Source organism: Caretta caretta, chromosome 1 (genome assembly GCF_965140235.1).
Source record: "Caretta caretta isolate rCarCar2 chromosome 1, rCarCar1.hap1, whole genome shotgun sequence".
Taxonomy (NCBI): domain Eukaryota; kingdom Metazoa; phylum Chordata; order Testudines; family Cheloniidae; genus Caretta; species Caretta caretta.
Window position 1 is genome coordinate 213,123,338 of NC_134206.1, and position 17,183 is coordinate 213,140,520.

General features: G+C 48.1%; 1 protein-coding gene across 9 annotated transcripts in view; it reads right to left on the reverse strand.

Annotated features, from left to right (window-relative positions):
* The window catches only part of LOC125622836 (rap1 GTPase-activating protein 1-like), a 72,161-nt gene that overhangs the window by 33,965 nt on the left and 21,013 nt on the right, over positions 1–17,183 (reverse strand). For 6 of the 9 annotated variants that reach the window (XM_075120027.1, XM_075120024.1, XM_075120041.1 and 3 more), the window contains 11 exons: positions 14,521–14,568; positions 12,936–12,974; positions 12,650–12,841; positions 8,971–9,074; positions 7,892–7,970; positions 5,589–5,642; positions 5,411–5,494; positions 4,477–4,577; positions 3,388–3,517; positions 3,001–3,156; positions 1–72 (listed from right to left, as the gene is read on the reverse strand). In XM_075120027.1, the coding sequence (XP_074976128.1) occupies positions 1–72; positions 3,001–3,156; positions 3,388–3,517; positions 4,477–4,577; positions 5,411–5,494; positions 5,589–5,642; positions 7,892–7,970; positions 8,971–9,074; positions 12,650–12,841; positions 12,936–12,974; positions 14,521–14,568 (1,059 nt within the window). The remainder of the gene's footprint in view (positions 73–3,000; positions 3,157–3,387; positions 3,518–4,476; positions 4,578–5,410; positions 5,495–5,588; positions 5,643–7,891; positions 7,971–8,970; positions 9,075–12,649; positions 12,842–12,935; positions 12,975–14,520; positions 14,569–17,183) is intronic. The other 3 variants (XM_075120031.1, XM_075120028.1, XM_075120033.1) reach the window with 3 other exon arrangements.

Below are 17,183 nucleotides of genomic sequence, written 5' to 3' on the forward strand. Positions count from 1 at the left end.
CTCTTTAAATATGGCTGGATTTGGGAGAGGGGGTCCAAAGAAGGGAACGTCATCTCGAGCTGTAACTGAAACCTAAAACAATACAGAAGAAACCACTTCAACATCATAACAAGAACCAGAACGTCACATCCTCTCACAGTGATGAGCTTGTATAAGAGCGGAAACAGAAGTCATGGACCCTGAAAACATCAGGCGACGTGAATCAGTCCCATAATACAAAACTAAGGGGCACCTGATTTAATTAAGGGTAAATACATTTCAAATAAATCAAAGGCAATACTTCTCCACAGCATGTAGTCTGTAGTGTAGTCAGCAGATGGTTCTATGCCAGCTAAATCCCAAGTGTATATCTAAATAATATATTATTATATCACAGAAGAACTTCAGTTTTACGAATACCAGTCTTCTGAACAACCACTTATCCAAATCATTTTCCCCAATGGGAGGAAAAGAATATTATGTAACAAAAGTGATGTCAATGAAGAACAAGTCAACATCCCTTCACATCCTGATGCCTTCAATGCAATGGAAATCACTTTACTGTGGTTTGAAGGACAAAAAGAAAGTGATGCAGTGCACCAGACTGAAATTTATGCACTGTATCTGCTGCAGTATTGAGATATTCAATTTAATGAACTCCTCAATCTCCAATTAGTTTCTAACATAGGAGTTCTACCGTAACATATACCCAGTTTATATAGCATTTTTCTTACATACATACACACACATATGGCCTTCATTACCATAGCTGAGTACCTTACAATCATTAAATTAATGTATCCTTGAAATATGGGGCAGCATTATTCTTATTCCCATTATACAGATGGAGAACTGAAGGAGACACATTCAGCAGCGACTCACCCAAATCACAAAGGAAATCTGTGGCAGCGCCAGGTATTACACACAGACATAGCAGGAAAAAAGGAGTACTTGTGGCACCTTAGAGACTAACAAATTTATCTGAGCATAAGCTTTCGTGAGCTACAGCTCACTTCATCGGAGAATCCACCACAACTCTGGTAAGTTCTTCCAATGGTTAATTATCACAATTGTTCAAAATCTGCATCTTATTTCCAAAATGAATTTGTCTGGCTTTATCTTCTAGGCATTGGATTTTGTTAGACCTTTCTCTGCTAGACTGAAGAACCCTCTAACTGAATTGCTGTTCCCCATGTAGGTACCTATAGAATGTGATCAAATCACCCCTTAACCTTCTCTAGGGCCGTCTCTAGCTATTCTGCGCCATACACAGCACCCCCGTGTGTGTGTATGGGGGGGCAGGCCTCCACTGGGAGGGCGGGGCTGGCTTGGGGGACAGGGGGGAACCACTCCCCAGCACTCACCAGTGGCATGGCTGGGGTCAGGTTGCTGCACTTCCTGCCACTGGTGAGTGCAGGCCTGGCCCTGCTGCAGTCCTCAGGGGAGTGGGGGCGGGGCTGGGGCGGAACAGGGGCGGGACTCAGCGGAGGCTTTGGGGAAGGGGTGGAGTGAGGGCAGGGCTGGGGCGGAGGCCATGGGGAAGAGGCGGGGCAGGAGCTGGAGCAGCACGCAGGGCACCTGGTGCCCTACGCAGCTGCGTACTTTGCGTATGGGTAGGGACTGCCCTGACCTTCTCTCTGTTATACTAAATAGTCTTGAGGAGCTCAATCTATCTCTATAAAGCAGGTTTTCCAATCCTTTGACTATTCTCATGGCTCTTCTCTGAGCCCTCTCCAATGTATCAACAGCCTTTGAGAATTGAAGGCACCAGCACTAGACACAGTATTCCAGCAGCGGTTGCACTGGTACCAAATATAAAAGATTGGAGAAGGAACGGTATGGGCTGTGTATGCAATGGCATGTATGAGCTCGACTGCGCAGGGAACAGCCTGAGAATGTGGCCACTATGAGCGTGCCTTGCACAACATGGAAGGGTCAGCCAGAGCCCAGAGTGGTGGCCGTGGATCCAGGGCTGGATTTACCCCTAGGCTGGAAACACCCCTAGGCACAGCATCTTCAGTACCCCCCCTGCCTCCCTATGTGGCCCTGCCTGGAGCCTCCCTCCCACATCCCCATGTGGCCCTGTGAGCCCCCAGCAGCCCGTATGACCTGCTCTGCCACCTAACCTGGCTCCAAGAAGGCTATTGTGTCTGTCACTTTTCACTTGAAGAAAAAATGCACCCACCACCTGCCTGCTTGGTGTTTGCCAGTGCCCGCCAGACTGGTCAGCTTCAGCCAGCTCAGGCTGTTCTGGTGCCACAGCGGTCTCTGGTGGGCAAAAGCACATTTTCTGCAGAAAACAAATTCTGCCTCCCTTGGACAAGAATTCTGCACATGCTGCAAACGCTACCTAAGGAGAGGGGGCATGACGTGAGACAAGCGGCTTGTGGGGCATCTCAGCAGCGGATGGGGCAGATCTGGAGGCTCCCCCACTCCCAAGAACTCCAGAGCAATGCAGCCAGATATTCAATTTAATGAACTCCTCAATCTCCAATTAGTTTCTAACATAGGAGTTCTACCGTAATATATACCCAGTTTATATAGCATTTTTCTTACATACATACACACACATATGGCCTTCATTACCACAGCTGAGTACCTTACAATCATTAGGACAAGTAGGACAGTAAAATAGCCCAAAATACTGCAACTCGCACCTGCTAAAAAACCTGGCAACAGACTACTAAAAATAGCCCAATTGGGCTAGAAGATCACATACTTGGCAACCCTCCCCACACGCCCTTAGAATGCTGGTGCCCATAGGCACATGCCTACTGTGCCTAATTGGAAATCCATCCCTGCCCAAATTGCTGACTGAGTAGCTGATGTGGGGCCCTGGGACTGGGTGCGCGTTCATAATGGTGACTGTTATTGATAAAGCAGTTGGAATGATGTCTAGTTGAATTCCTGCCTCCCCAAAAGCTGGAGGAAGAGTCTGCACTCCAGGCAAGGGGCAGGAGTTTGAACTAACTACCAGCAAGGGGATCCCCGACCAAACAGGGGCCCACTGGCTGTGTTTACCTTGTAGAGAGTCTCCCCAATGGAACCATGAGCAAGCTGTACCACCACATAGGCATGCAGGAAATTAGATGCTATCATGTCAGGGACAAAGGGAGTGTTTTCATCCTGGAAGACAATGGCCACAATGTCGTTCCCAATGTGACGCTTCCGCTGCAGCTGGAGGGAGCAAGTGAGATGAGAGTAAACAATAAGAGGGGAGATTCCTTCCCTAGCCACCAACTCATCCAGCAGTCCCAACCCACACCCGCAGCTGGAAACCCAACCCCAGCCACTAATCTACACCCATCCCTAACCACTGCCTACTCCAACACCCACCCAGTCCCTAGCCCCATCCACCAGTTCACTCCCCCATCCTCCTGAATCACTCGGTGCCTCCCCTTGTGGTACCTGCTGGGCATCTCCCTCTGTGAATGGCAGCTTCGTAGATACATGGAACATGATCTCCTTGCCCCGGAAATTGGTATAGACTGATTCAGTGCCAGTTTGACCCCTTGTGACATCCAAGCCTCCTCGGAACCTGAATGCATTGGTACCATGTGGTGGGGGGAAGGAAGTAGACACCAGTAAGGTTGTCATCAGAGACAGGTTTAAGAGCTCAGTGGTTGAAAGGCACAACACACCCCAAAAATCAATGCAGTAGCTACACTAGAGCTGCACGAAATTCCTATTGGCATCATCCTCTCTCCACTGAGAACTAGAGAGGCATCTATTCCTGCCAAACCAGGTGGCTTTGGAGGAGCAATCATCCCTGCCACTCTCAGGGGAAACATCTCCAGCTGAGAAATGTGGAGTGTATGGGGTGCCCCACAGAAGCAGATGGAAAGGACCAAGGCTTACCAATGCCCGTTGGCACCTCAAAGCAGCACAGGATAGTGTGATATGGTCAATGCTCTGTCATTCTCTGTTGATCCTTGTGGGTCAGTCCTAGCTGCTGTCAGTCACACACAGCTTAACACTTGGGAGAAAAGCATCCCAGGAAAGAGCCCCAAGAATCTCCCATGAGAAATCCCCAACCATTCAGCCCAGCTCCCAGGCATGAGACACAATCCCAAACACTGCCTATTGGAGAGAGCCAGAGCTGGCAAACCAGACTGGATACTGAGACATGTAAATTCACAGCACCAGCTGTGAATGGGACTCCAACAGGATCCTAGGGGAAACGATAGGCCAAGTCATTCTGGGAATGCCCTGAAGGATGCACAGCTGGAGCTCTATTTAGCCTAAATGGGGGCTGACTTCTTTTGAAAATCCAACCTATAATGTAGTGTCTGGATCAGGGATGTGGCCTTCTAACAGATGGACTCACAAAGAGGATATTGGCCTGCCAGCAGAAGGAGATCTGCTTTGTGATTTTTGGAGCTGAAGACACATGGGTCTACTTTGGGCTCCCCAAGTCTGTGCTTCGTACCTTAATTGTGTCTGACTGCAGCCCCCATGCTATGCTGATTGGTCATTCCCATGCTGTCCCCTACTCACCCATGGAAATCCTGCAGCTGGATCCTGTCTCCAAGGAACTCCAGGAACTCCAGGAAGCCCAGACTCTCTTCAGTGTTACTGAAGACTTCTTCCTCTGTGGTCTGGAAGGGGAGAGGAGATATGATAAGCAGAGGAGATTATTCGCCATACACACTCCCACTTCTCCTGGGGTCTGGAGAGGAGGAAAAGAGAAAAACTGATATGGGGAAGGTTCACTTCCCTTCTCTCACACAGAGTCTACATCCTCCCACCTCAATGGGGTCCAGAGCCCTATCCCCCTGTATATAATGGAAAATTGTCTCCTTTTCCTTGAAATAAAACAAAGCCTGTCCTCCAGCACTGAGAACATGGAGAATGCGAATCTCACTCTGGTGCCAGCAGGGGGTTCTCTCCCTGTGGACAGTGCAGAGGAGAGAGAAGTCTCTAGGACTCAGAGGGCTTCCCTGGGTCCACAAGGAAGAAGATCTCATGGGTCCAGGTGCATTGACAGCACCAAGAGGTCCCCAGAACCAATATGACAGAGAAGGTCAATGCCTGCAGGGGGCACAGTCTCCCAGTTGAGGTGAACTGATGTTGCAGCAAGGAGAGCAGACATTAGGACAGAAAATGATACATAGTACCAGTGCTTGGCACCACTAGGACCTGTTCTCACTAGAATGGGACTGGGGCTCATAAACAGCAAAGAGAAACTGGAATTCTCTAGGGCTGAAATTGCAGGGAATGAATCCTTGGATCCAGAGGAGGGCACTAGGTTTGGCCACATTGACAGGGGGATGTGGGAGAGAAGTCCCCAAGACTCAGAGTGACAGGGAATGAAAAAAATCCTTGGCCCCAGGTTGGCTTAAATTGCCTTCTATAGGGTTGGGGTTGAGAAATGTGATCTGGTGTGTTTGGGCCTGAGGGTGCTTGGTTATGGAGTGCAGAGACCTCTCACCTGCCCAGCTTTCTGGTAGATGACCCCAAATTTGAAGTTATTGCTTATGACGTGTTCATCAAAGGCAACAATGAGCTGGGAAGCCTGGGAGGGCGGAAAGCATAAAGTCTCGGTCACATCCCACCGGCAGCCCCTGTCATCAGAGGGATAGGCGGGTGGAAAGCTACTGTAAATATACCTTGGGGTAGAGGACAGGGAAGAATCGGTCAACATTCACATCTTCACACAGCAGCTGCCGAGAGAGAGAAAGAAGGAAAAGTGGTGATCGATTACCACTGTTGGGAGCTGTGACTCCCCTTCCTGTACCCTGACTCGCTACAGGCAGGAGGAGGGTGAGGTGGGTATTGCTTTATAATCATCTTGCAGGAGTCTCTTGGTAAGAAAATCTAAGGCAAAGTGAGGAGAAAAGATAGATGAGAAAGGGCCAAAAGACTGGAGAAGAATAAGGGAAAAGACAGGTGAGAGAGAAGTGAGAAGCTGAAGAGTGAGAGTTAAGCAGAGACAGACAAAGGGTATGTCTACACTGCAATCAGAAGTGGGACTGCAGCCTGTCGAGACAGACCCGATCTAGCTGTGATCTATCTAGATCATATAACAGCAATGAAGTTGTGGCAGCACAGGTTAGCCACTCAAATGTGTAGGTCCCATAGAATCATAGAATCATAGAATATAAGGGTTGGAAGGGACCCCAGAAGGTCATCTAGTCCAACCCCCTGCTCAAAGCAGGACCAATTCCCAGTTAAATCATCCCAGCCAGGACTTTGTCAAGCCTGACCTTAAAAACCTCTAAGGAAGGAGATTCTACCACCTCCCTAGGTAACGCATTCCAGTGTTTCACTACCCTCTTAGTGAAAAAGTTTTTCCTAATATCCAATCTAAACCTCCCCCACTGTAACTTGAGACCATTACTCCTCGTTCTGTCATCTGATACCATTGAGAACAGTCTAGAGCCATCCTCTTTGGAACCCCCTTTCAGGTAGTTGAAAACAGCTATCAAATCCCCCCTCATTCTTCTCTTCTGCAGGCTAAACAATCCCAGCTCCCTCAGCCTCTCCTCATAACTCATATGTTCCAGACCCCTAATCATTTTTGTTGCCCTTCGCAGGACTCTCTCCAATTTATCCACATCCTTCTTGAAGTGTGGGGCCCAAAACTGGACACAGTACTCCAGATGAGGCCTCACCAATGTCGAATAGAGGGGAACGATCACGTCCCTCGATCTGCTCGCTATGCCCCTACTTATACATCCCAAAATGCCATTGGCCTTCTTGGCAACAAGGGCACACTGCTGACTCATATCCAGCTTCTCGTCCACTGTCACCCCTAGGTCCTTTTCCGCAGAACTGCTGCCTAGACATTCGGTCCCTAGTCTGTAGCTGTGCATTGGGTTCTTCCGTCCTAAGTGCAGGACCCTGCACTTATCCTTATTGAACCTCATCAGATTTCTTTTGGCCCAATCCTCCAATTTGTCTAGGTCCTTCTGTATCCTATCCCTCCCCTCCAGCGTATCTACCACTCCTCCCAGTTTAGTATCATCCGCAAATTTGCTGAGAGTGCAATCCACACCATCCTCCAGATCATTTATGAAGATATTGAACAAAACCGGCCCCAGGACCGACCCTTGGGGCACACCACTTGATACCGGCTGCCAACTAGACATGGAGCCATTGATCACTACCCGTTGAGCCCGACAATCTAGCCAGCTTTCTACCCACCTTGTAGTGCATTCATCCAGCCCATACTTCCTTAACTTGCTGACAAGAATACTGTGGGAGACCGTGTCAAAAGCTTTGCTAAAGTCAAGAAACAATACATCCATTGCTTTCCCTTCATCCACAGAACCAGTAATCTCATCATAGAAGGCGATTAGATTAGTCAGGCATGACCTTCCCTTGGTGAATCCATGCTGGCTGTTCCTGATCACTTTCCTCTCATGTAAGTGCTTCAGGATTGATTCTTTGAGGACCTGCTCCATGATTTTTCCAGGGACTGAAGTGAGGCTGACTGGCCTGTAGTTCCCAGGATCCTCCTTCTTCCCTTTTTTAAAGATTGGCACTACATTAGCCTTTTTCCAGTCATCCGGGACTTCCCCGGTTCGCCACGAGTTTTCAAAGATAATGGCCAATGGCTCTGCAATCACAGCCGCCAGTTCCTTCAGCACTCTCGGATGCAACTCGTCCGGCCCCATGGACTTGTGCACGTCCAGCTTTTCTAAAAAGTCCCTAACCACCTCTATCTCCACAGAGGGCTGGCCATCTCTTCCCCATTTTGTGATGCCCAGCGTAGCAGTCTGGGAGCTGACTGGGAGCTGGCCACTGGGAGGTGGCCTTGGATAGTCTGTGGCTTCACTGCTATTGTTATTCAATCTAGTTAGATCAAAGCCTGCTCGGTTATGTCTACAGATGCTGCACTCACACCTCTGACTGTAGTGTAGACATACCATGAGTGTGTGAAAGAAAATGTACTCAGTTAGGGTCTCACCTTTGCCATCTGGACTGCATTGGGGAACTCATTCAGGCAGGAAATGGGGATCAGGTCGTGCTTGGTACCGGTTCGAGTCCTGCCACAAACCGAGAAAAGATGAGAACAAATGACAAAGGGAAATGCAAACAACATCTCTGGCTGCTTAAAGTGACTCCTGCCGCACCTCCAGATCTCTTCTTAGGGAGGGAATGTTGTTCTTGCATAATATTCTGGTCCAGCAACTAAAGGGTTAATTAGCTCCCAAAAGGGTTGTACATGTTACATAGACTCTAGCTTAGCACTAGTGCCTAATGACACTGGAAGATGGACACTGTTTAGGGTTCCTGTAGCCCAGTGCTTGGTATTAATTGAGCAGAAAGAAAACGGAGCTGGTTAGGCAGCTACATGGATCTCCATCACTCCTTAGAGACCTTTTTTGCTTTAAACAACAGTTAAGTATATTGCAAAGGAAATCCACGTGCTGCTTCATCAACACAGAAGGGAATATTTTGGGACAACAATGGGATTCAAACCCATTACTCCCATACACAAAACTAACTGCACTAGCCCTGAGGTCATCCTCATAGATCAGGCATCATAACTCCCTTCTATCTGGCTTTAGCTGGCCTGCCAACAGCATGCCAGAGTCCCATTAAGAAGGAGTGATGCATAGAACCAGGGTCTCTTCCAACCAGCCACCAGCACTTTCCTATGTGTGTGTCTGTGCTCAATGAAAATATTCCCTGGTACAGCTCAGAGGGCTTTTAGATTCCCCCCTTTTTATGTAAGATTTCTGCTTATCCTTTCACTCTGTTTCCCCATCTGCAATGGGACAGACACACCAGAAATTCTCTTTCTGACCCCTCCCCACTCCTGGCTGCCCTGCAGCCCTCAGCTTCCTGAGGATAACAGCTGGGAGTAAAGAAAGATGAATGTTCAAAGATGAGCCAGAAGGAAAAGGGGCTTCCCCAGTCAGGGGTTTCCCTGCAACCATTCCTGGGACAATGACGTTAGGTCACAAAATCCACACAGAAAGACTTCCTGGTAAGGTGGGAGACAGAGCATGGTACATGTGTTTCCATGCTGGGTGCTGTTACCTCAGCAGCAGGTGCAAGTTGTCCTGCCTCTCAATCTGCTCATACTTCACAGAAAGGATCAGGTAGCCCAAGGTTGTGTCATTGGAGTAAAAGTTCTGATGCTCCTAAAAACAGGAAGTCAGAGAAGCTCATTTCCCCAAGGTACCCACCAGATTATACCTAGGATATTGCCAATCTCCCATAGTCCCCGAGAAGATACCCCTTCACCATTGGGTGTCTTTCCCACCATCCTCATCATCTCACGTTGCCCTGGCTAGGCTGCAAACATGATAGAGTTATTCAGGACAAGATAGAGCTATTCCTGGAGCATAGCTTCCTCCTTCCCAGGTCCCCTGTGAGGGCAGAACCTGGGCTGCACAGCACCAAAAGCAGAGGCCTCTACCACTTTGAGCTGAAGCAGTAACTCCCTTGTGAGTATGCTGCAAGCGCTTAGTGTTGCTGGTGCTATCCACTACAGGAGTTATGGTCACTGTGAAGATATCTTGAACCCAAACTCACTAATACATGTTTCAGCAGTGAACCAAGGGGATCTGTTGGGCTGAGCAGAAGAAGGGAGTGCTTAGCATACAGTGACTCAGTAGTACTGCACTTCAGATTGTTCCTACAGTTGTGCAGTACTCCACTCTTGCACATTTTCCAAACTCTTTGGGTTCATGAGTCTCTGCTATACTGGACGAGTCATCCCACATGAGAAGAGGGGAAAACTCTTACTGCTGCTTGGAGGGGGGAGGGCAAAGGTCATATCAGGCTAGCAGTGTCATCTACAGCTAAGCCAAAGATCAGATCCAGCATGTATCTGGCTATGTGGGTGGCTCTGGAAAAATTCCCTGGTTACTCTAACAGATATGGGGTTAGTGGTGGCATACCCGGCACTTCGAAAGACTCCCAAGATAAATTTCAGTCTTCAGAATCAGATTCAGTACAACATCTCCTTTCGTTCAGACAAGAAGCCTCTGGTGCTGGGTCTGTACACTAATATCATTCCTACACTGACCTTGTCTCTGGTCTCAAACACCAGATGAATTTGACTTCTGCCTCAATGAGGCCTCTTCTGCAGTGGAGACCAGATGCACACATTTTTTCCCCCATCTGTGGGCTTGTACTGCAAGGGGTAGTCTGTTGAAATAAGCTGAGCCAACTCTGGTTTAGGCATCTGGTCTCCAGAACAGAAAAAAAGTGTGGGCCCCTTAATGAATGAGGGAGGCAACCTAGTGACAGAGGATGTGGAAAAAGCTAATGTACTCAATGCTTTTTTTGCCTCTGTCTTCACTAACAAGGTCAGCTCCCAGACTGCTGCGCTGGGCATCACAACATGGGGAATAGATGGCCAACCCTCTGTGGAGAAAGAGGTGGTTAGGGACTATTTAGAAAAGCTGGACGTGCACAAGTCCATGGGGCCGGACGAGTTGCATCCGAGAGTGCTAAAGGAACTGGCGGCTGTGATTGCAGAGCCATTGGCCATTATCTTTGAAAACTCATGGCGAATGGGGGAAGTCCCGGATGACTGGAAAAAGGCTAATGTAGTGCCAATCTTTAAAAAAGGGAAGGAGGAGGATCCTGGGAACTACAGGCCAGTCAGCCTCACTTCAGTCCCCGGAAAAATCATGGAGCAGGTCCTCAAAGAATCAATCCTGAAGCACTTACATGAGAGGAAAGTGATCAGGAACAGTCAGCATGGATTCACCAAGGGAAGGTCATGCTTGACTAATCTAATCGCCTTCTATGATGAGATTACTGGTTCTGTGGATGAAGGGAAAGCAGTGGATGTATTGTATCTTGACTTTAGCAAAGCTTTTGACATGGTCTCCCACAGTATTCTTGTCAGCAAGTTAAAGAAGTACGGGCTGGATGAATGCACTATAAGGTGGGTAGAAAGTTGGCTAGATTGTCGGGCTCAACGGGTAGTGATCAATGGCTCCATGTCTAGTTGGCAGCCAGTGTCAAGTGGAGTGCCCCAGGGGTCGGTCCTGGGGCCGGTTTTGTTCAATATCTTCATAAATGATCTGGAGGATGGTGTGGATTGCACTCTCAGCAAATTTGCAGATGATACTAAACTGGGAGGAGTGGTAGATACGCTGGAGGGCAGGGATAGGATACAGAGGGACCTAGACAAACTGGAGGATTGGGCCAAAAGAAATCTGATGAGGTTCAATAAGGATAAGTGCAGGGTCCTGCACTTAGGACGGAAGAACCCAATGCACAGCTACAGACTAGGGACCGAATGGCTAGGCAGCAGTTCTGCGGAAAAGGACCTAGGGGTGACAGTGGACGAGAAGCTGGATATGAGTCAGCAGTGTGCCCTTGTTGCCAAGAAGGCCAATGGCATTTTGGGATGTATAAGTAGGGGCATAGCGAACAGATCAAGGGACGTGATCGTCCCCCTCTATTCGACATTGGTGAGGCCTCATCTGGAGTACTGTGTCCAGTTTTGGGCCCCACACTACAAGAAGGATGTGGATAAATTGGAAAGAGTCCAGCGAAGGGCAACAAAAATGATTAGGGGTCTGGAACACATGACTTATGAGGAGAGGCTGAGGGAACTGGGATTGTTTAGTCTGCAGAAGAGAAGAATGAGGGGGGATTTGATAGCTGCTTTCAACTACCTGAGAGGTGGTTCCAGAGAGGATGGTTCTAGACTATTCTCAGTGGTGGAAGAGGACAGGACAAGGAGTAATGGTCTCAAGTTGCAGTGGGGGAGGTTTAGGTTGGATATTAGGAAAAACTTTTTCACTAGGAGGGTGGTGAAACACTGGAATGCGTTGCCTAGGGAGGTGGTGGAATCTCCTTCCTTAGAAGTTTTTAAGGTCAGGCTTGACAAAGCCCTGGCTGGGATGATTTAGTTGGGGATTGGTCCTGCTTTTGGGCAGGGGGTTGGACTAGATGACCTCCTGAGGTCCCTTCCAACCCTGATATTCTATGATTCTATGATTCTATGAACAGATCATGGTTTTGTTGACAACTGATTGTGAGTTGGTCAGCATGATCGTGAAATCCATCTGGTGACTGCCCAGCACCCCAGAGGAGCCAGTTCAGGTGGAGCCTGTAGGACAGCTAATAAATGCCCATGCTTTGAACCTCACCTGGAGGCTGGTCTCTGCTTCCATGTGTTCCCATACCTGTCATGGCTAGAAATGGCAAGATCAAGGAGTACTTGGCCCCAAGCCTGTGTAATACATTGGCTTAGTGCACGCAATTATCTCTCTCGCTATAACAACCTGTTACTGAGAGCTACTGGAGTTTATCCTTTAGCTCAGCTGGCAGGGCCTTCTACATTCTGTGCTGAAGGGCCTGGGTTTGATCCCCATGTCCAGCTGAGTGTCTGTATGTGGTGGCCACCATGATTCATTACAGTTGTTTCTCTTCCATCTCCCAAGGTCTGTCTGTGTCCAGAAGTCTCAGCAAAAGATCCCCTTTATATTAATCAGATCTGAGACCTCTCTCTTCTCTAACACACAGGACACTACACAAGGCGCAAAGGGGCACCCCTGACGTAGCTGTGACTCTAAGCAGCACATTGCTGGGTATGTAGTGGGACACATTTAATTATTTTTGGCACTGGGAAGGTGTGGGATCTGGGTGGGGGTGTGTGTGTGTGAGGTCACCCCAACATCTGTCAGGAGACCCTTGGGGTACAGTATAGTCATGGAGTGGAATGGAAGACTATGGGGTTCCCCCTTACCTTCCCCAAGAAGTGCTTGCGGTACAGCTTGGCCGTGGGGTCGCCTTCTAGCTTCACTTTACTGCTGCAGGGGGAAGGCAGGTCAGGCAGAGCCGAGGTCGAGCTGGGGAGGCTGTGGCAGGTTCCTTCAATCCAGTAGCCCCCGAACTGGGGTAGGATAATGAGGGGGTATGGCCACCCTTTCCGTAACACCTGTCCCGAGAGACAGAGGCATTGCTTTGTGAGGCAAATAACATTACTGAGGTAGAGGAAGAGACTGAGCAGAGCAGAGCCAGCTGTGACTCACCTCATGGATGCTGGGGTATGGGATATACTCCTCTTCTCTCTGAAATCACAAGGGACTACAGAACTGAGGGAGCCTTTATAGTACCATCTTCACTTGGTGACCCAGGCTGCTTGTCCTCCACCGCCACTCCTCCCCATCCACTCCTACTTCTTTAGAGCATCTAGGTTAGGGTGCATTTCACAGCACACAGCATTATAACACACAAAAACTTCAGCAAATAAACTCCAGGGGCCAGATTCCACTCCCCTGCCCCAGCTGCACAGGGCACAGTGAGGGGAAAACAGAGTAATCAAATTGTGAGCCAGATTGAGGCAAATTAAGCCATGTGTGGCCTGACAGCCTTAGTCCCTTGTCCCATGCTGAGAAGAGTGCTGGATTAGTGCCATGTTGCTGCATAAAGGGACACCTGGGGATGGGGGAAAGTGTTTATGCAAGTGGGGCAGAGCAGAGTGCACTGGTATCACTCCTGCATTCTGGGAGCATGAGGTGTGTCACTTAAACCAGCCTGCAGATGGTCAAAGCTACACTCCAGGGTGTAGTTGAGGCTCTGAGGATGCTCTGTGAGATGGGGAAGGACTTTTCCACTCACCATTTGGAGAGCCTGTGATCCCTGATTAGAAGAGGTGACCCTGCTCCCAGATAGGGCAGCTCTATTCCTGCTCTCTGAACAGCACTATTACCAAATGAGTGAGTATGCTGATACTAAGGGGGCTCTGTGCCATGGAACAGTAGAGATAGATGCCTGCCAGAAGCCCATTTTCACAATGCTGGGCACACTGAACCTTCTCCCCATCTTTCCTCCGACACCATAAGACAGGGCCCCATGCAGTGAGGCTCCATTTTCTGACAGTGAGGGTGGCTGATCCACAACTGGAGGGGCTGCTGTGGCTGTGTAAGAGGATTGGGGGAGAACCTTATGTTAAGCCACTTTAATGTTCTTCTAGCCCCCCTCCCCCTTTAACCACGTTTGGCATTGACATGCCCCTCCATCCTACACACTTCCCACCCACCTTGCTTCCTTGTGGGTGATTTTGTTAGCTTACCAGGTTAGAGCACCAGAGCAGAGACAATAGAAAAAGAGAAAGATCTGAGCATTTGAAAAATGGGACCCAGTTCTTTGTAGGCCAATTAGGTGAGAGCCATGGACTTATTAGGAGGACCTGGTGAGATTTCAGGTTGACCAGCTGGCACCCACCCTAAGCCCTTACAGGTTCTGGACTCACGATGCTTACTGAAAGATATGAGACTCCGTATAAGTTTCTCTTATAAATGTTATTAAAACTCAAACTAAAATAAAAGCAAGGAAACATCTCACCAGAACTATGCTATAATTAATAATACTAAAGTGACTGATTGAATCTGCTTGGATTTTGAGAGGGTGTTTATTATATTTGCATCATATTGTTAGACCCTATTGTGCAACATCCCCAGAACCCTGTGATAGAAACACAGACTTGAGTTACAAATACTAGACTCCTCATCCCTCAAGGAGGCTGAGGAAGCCAGAGTGCAGGGCAAGCTGCAAGTAGAAACCCTTTATTTTCCATTCTCAATAATATATGAGGCACCAAAGACCTAACCTGACCTTGAGCGGAGTTGGGAGAGAACATCTTTGCTCATCCAGACGACTACCCTGGAAACACAGAGACAGAGATAGTAAAATCTCACAAAGCAGCAAGTCCGTTTTCTCTCCCCACTGCTTCACACCCCATGCCGAAGGTTGTGTATTTGATGACATCCTTCAAGGCCTCACCTTTTATCCACTGTTTTTGGAGATGTTGTGGGGGAGGTGTGACGTTTATGATTAAAATATGACCATGTTGTTACCACCGTTATACAATTGCAACAAATCCTATACAAAGTATGCCATATAAGGTGTCAATGGAAAAGTTATGGTTTGCTGAATATGATTATCCTGTTTGTACGCGTGCATCATTTTTGTATTTGAAGTAATATTATGAATATTGACTATGTACCTGTATTTAAAATGTGTTTACTCCTGGGGTAACAGCCAAGTTTGCATCCAGTCTGGCCAGCTGTGATGGAGTAGGGAATATTAACCTGGTAATGTTGCATGGGAGTTTTACTAGTTTACTGTCTGCATTAATACTAGATGGTGGTGGGATATAAGAGTGTGACTTCACTGAGGGATGATACTTGACAGCCAGCACGTAACCTGAGCCCAGGAAGGGGTTGGAGCCAGGTGACACCTTCTGCCCAGGTAACTGGACAAAGGCTGACCGAGGAGCTGGGGTGTGTGGCTGGGTGAGACTGCTGGAGGGAGTTTCAGTTTGGAGCTGGCTGGGGAGACCGGGGGGGGGGGGGGGGGGGAGGGAGGGAGGAGGGAAGGAGGCCCAGAACCTGGGTCTAGGCTCCCCACCCCCCAAGATGGACCTGACTGAGGGGTCCTGTTTTCTGTACCTACAAGCTCTGTTTTAGACTGTGTTCCTGTCATCTAATAAACCTTCTGTTTTACTGACTGGCTGGCTGAGAGTCACAGTGAATCGCAGGAAGTGAGGGGTGCAGGGCCCTGACTCCCCTACACTCCGTGACACCAGCATATTGTGAAAGGATGATTCAAGTTGATGGCCTATCAAAGAACACTTAGCTGTCAGAATGGATATAGAAGAAGCTTGTCTCCACCCCATGGCCCTTCCTGAGTATGTTTTAGCCAGAATATGGGTAATGGATCCTGCTATCGAAGCATGCAAGGGCATGTGACTTGCTTACATGACCCTGGACTCCATCTTGTACCTGTACTTTTCCACAAACTAAGACTGAGAGCTTTTCCCGCCCCATGGGAGAAAGTATAAAAGGCCCTGGAAGAAACTCCATTTTGCCTCTTTCCTGCTCTGATCTCTGGACTATGGATTTACCCTAACAGGAGCATTCCAACCAATGGACTGAGGACCTTCCCATCTTTTGGAAGTTACCGGCGACTGTACAAGACAGCAGTTTATTCCATCACTGCTTCAGGCCTGATACACTCATTCCAAAGTTCTTGTTTGTATTTGATTCTTTTGACCATTTTAACTCTCTCCTCTTTCTTTTATAAATAAACCTTTAGATATTAGATACTAAAGGAATGGCAATAGCCTGATTATTGGGTAAGATCTGAGTTGGATATTGACCTAGCTGTGTGGCTGATCTCTTGGGAACTTTCTCACTTCTTGTTAAACAGTTTGGGGAAATGGAAGTTTACTTTTGTTACTGGCTTGGTATATGTTATGGAAGAATAACCATCAGTTTGGGGTGGACACCTTATTTCTCAGCAGTTTGTCCTGAATCTGGCATCCTCAGCTGTGACTGAGGCACAGTTACAGGAGGATCACAGGGAAGACTGTAGGTGGAGAGAAGGGTGATATGGGAGAGAAAAAGTTGACACTTGCCTGCCAAAAGGCCAGAAATTTGGGGTTTAAACTAACATGATCCCAACTTTCATCCCACAGAATTTAGAACTTCTGGTCAAAGAGCAGAGACATGTACTCCCAGCCAGCTTCTCTCACTTCTAACTCTCCAATCCCTCCACCTGCCTTTCTGCCCACTCCAAACAAATGGGAAAGGGGGAAAAGAAAGCCAAAGAATGGAATTCAAAACTTTCGTTCCTTTCTTACTTCCTCCTTCCCCACAAAACTTTGCCAGGCTGGCATCCCTTTGATGCAGAGACTGCCTCAGAGTTTAGAACCCTGATTCTCAGTTGAGAGAAGCAGCCAAAATTCGCTTTGGGGATTGAGACTCAGAGACTTTAAGGCCAGAAGGGACCATTGTGATCATCTATTCTGACCTCCTGCACATCACAGGCCAGAGAACCTCCCTCACTCACTGGGACAAGAACTGTCTTTTCCTTATGAAATGGACAGTCCCACCTTGCTCCCTTCCAGGTCATGGAATTAATCCATGTGCTACAGGTAACAGACAACGGTTAGTTGAATATCACACACACAAGGAGCCAGAAGTAGACAATCCCAACATGGAGGTGAACTTCACATTTAAATCAGGCTCATAAACAGTAAAGTAATCCCTCAGAGTGGATCTCCAACTATCCCTGTTTTCCCCTCTTTGGCTGTATAAAGAAAGATGTAGCAGATAAAATCAAGCTCACACAGTTCTCAGGAGTGAGACAAAATATAACACTGGAAGTCAGAGGAGAAAAAAGAAAGTCTGCTGTAGCATTGACTGGCCACATAGTAGCACCAGAGAGGCATCAGTAACAGCCATGATAATGAATGATATTTCTCCAGCTCATGT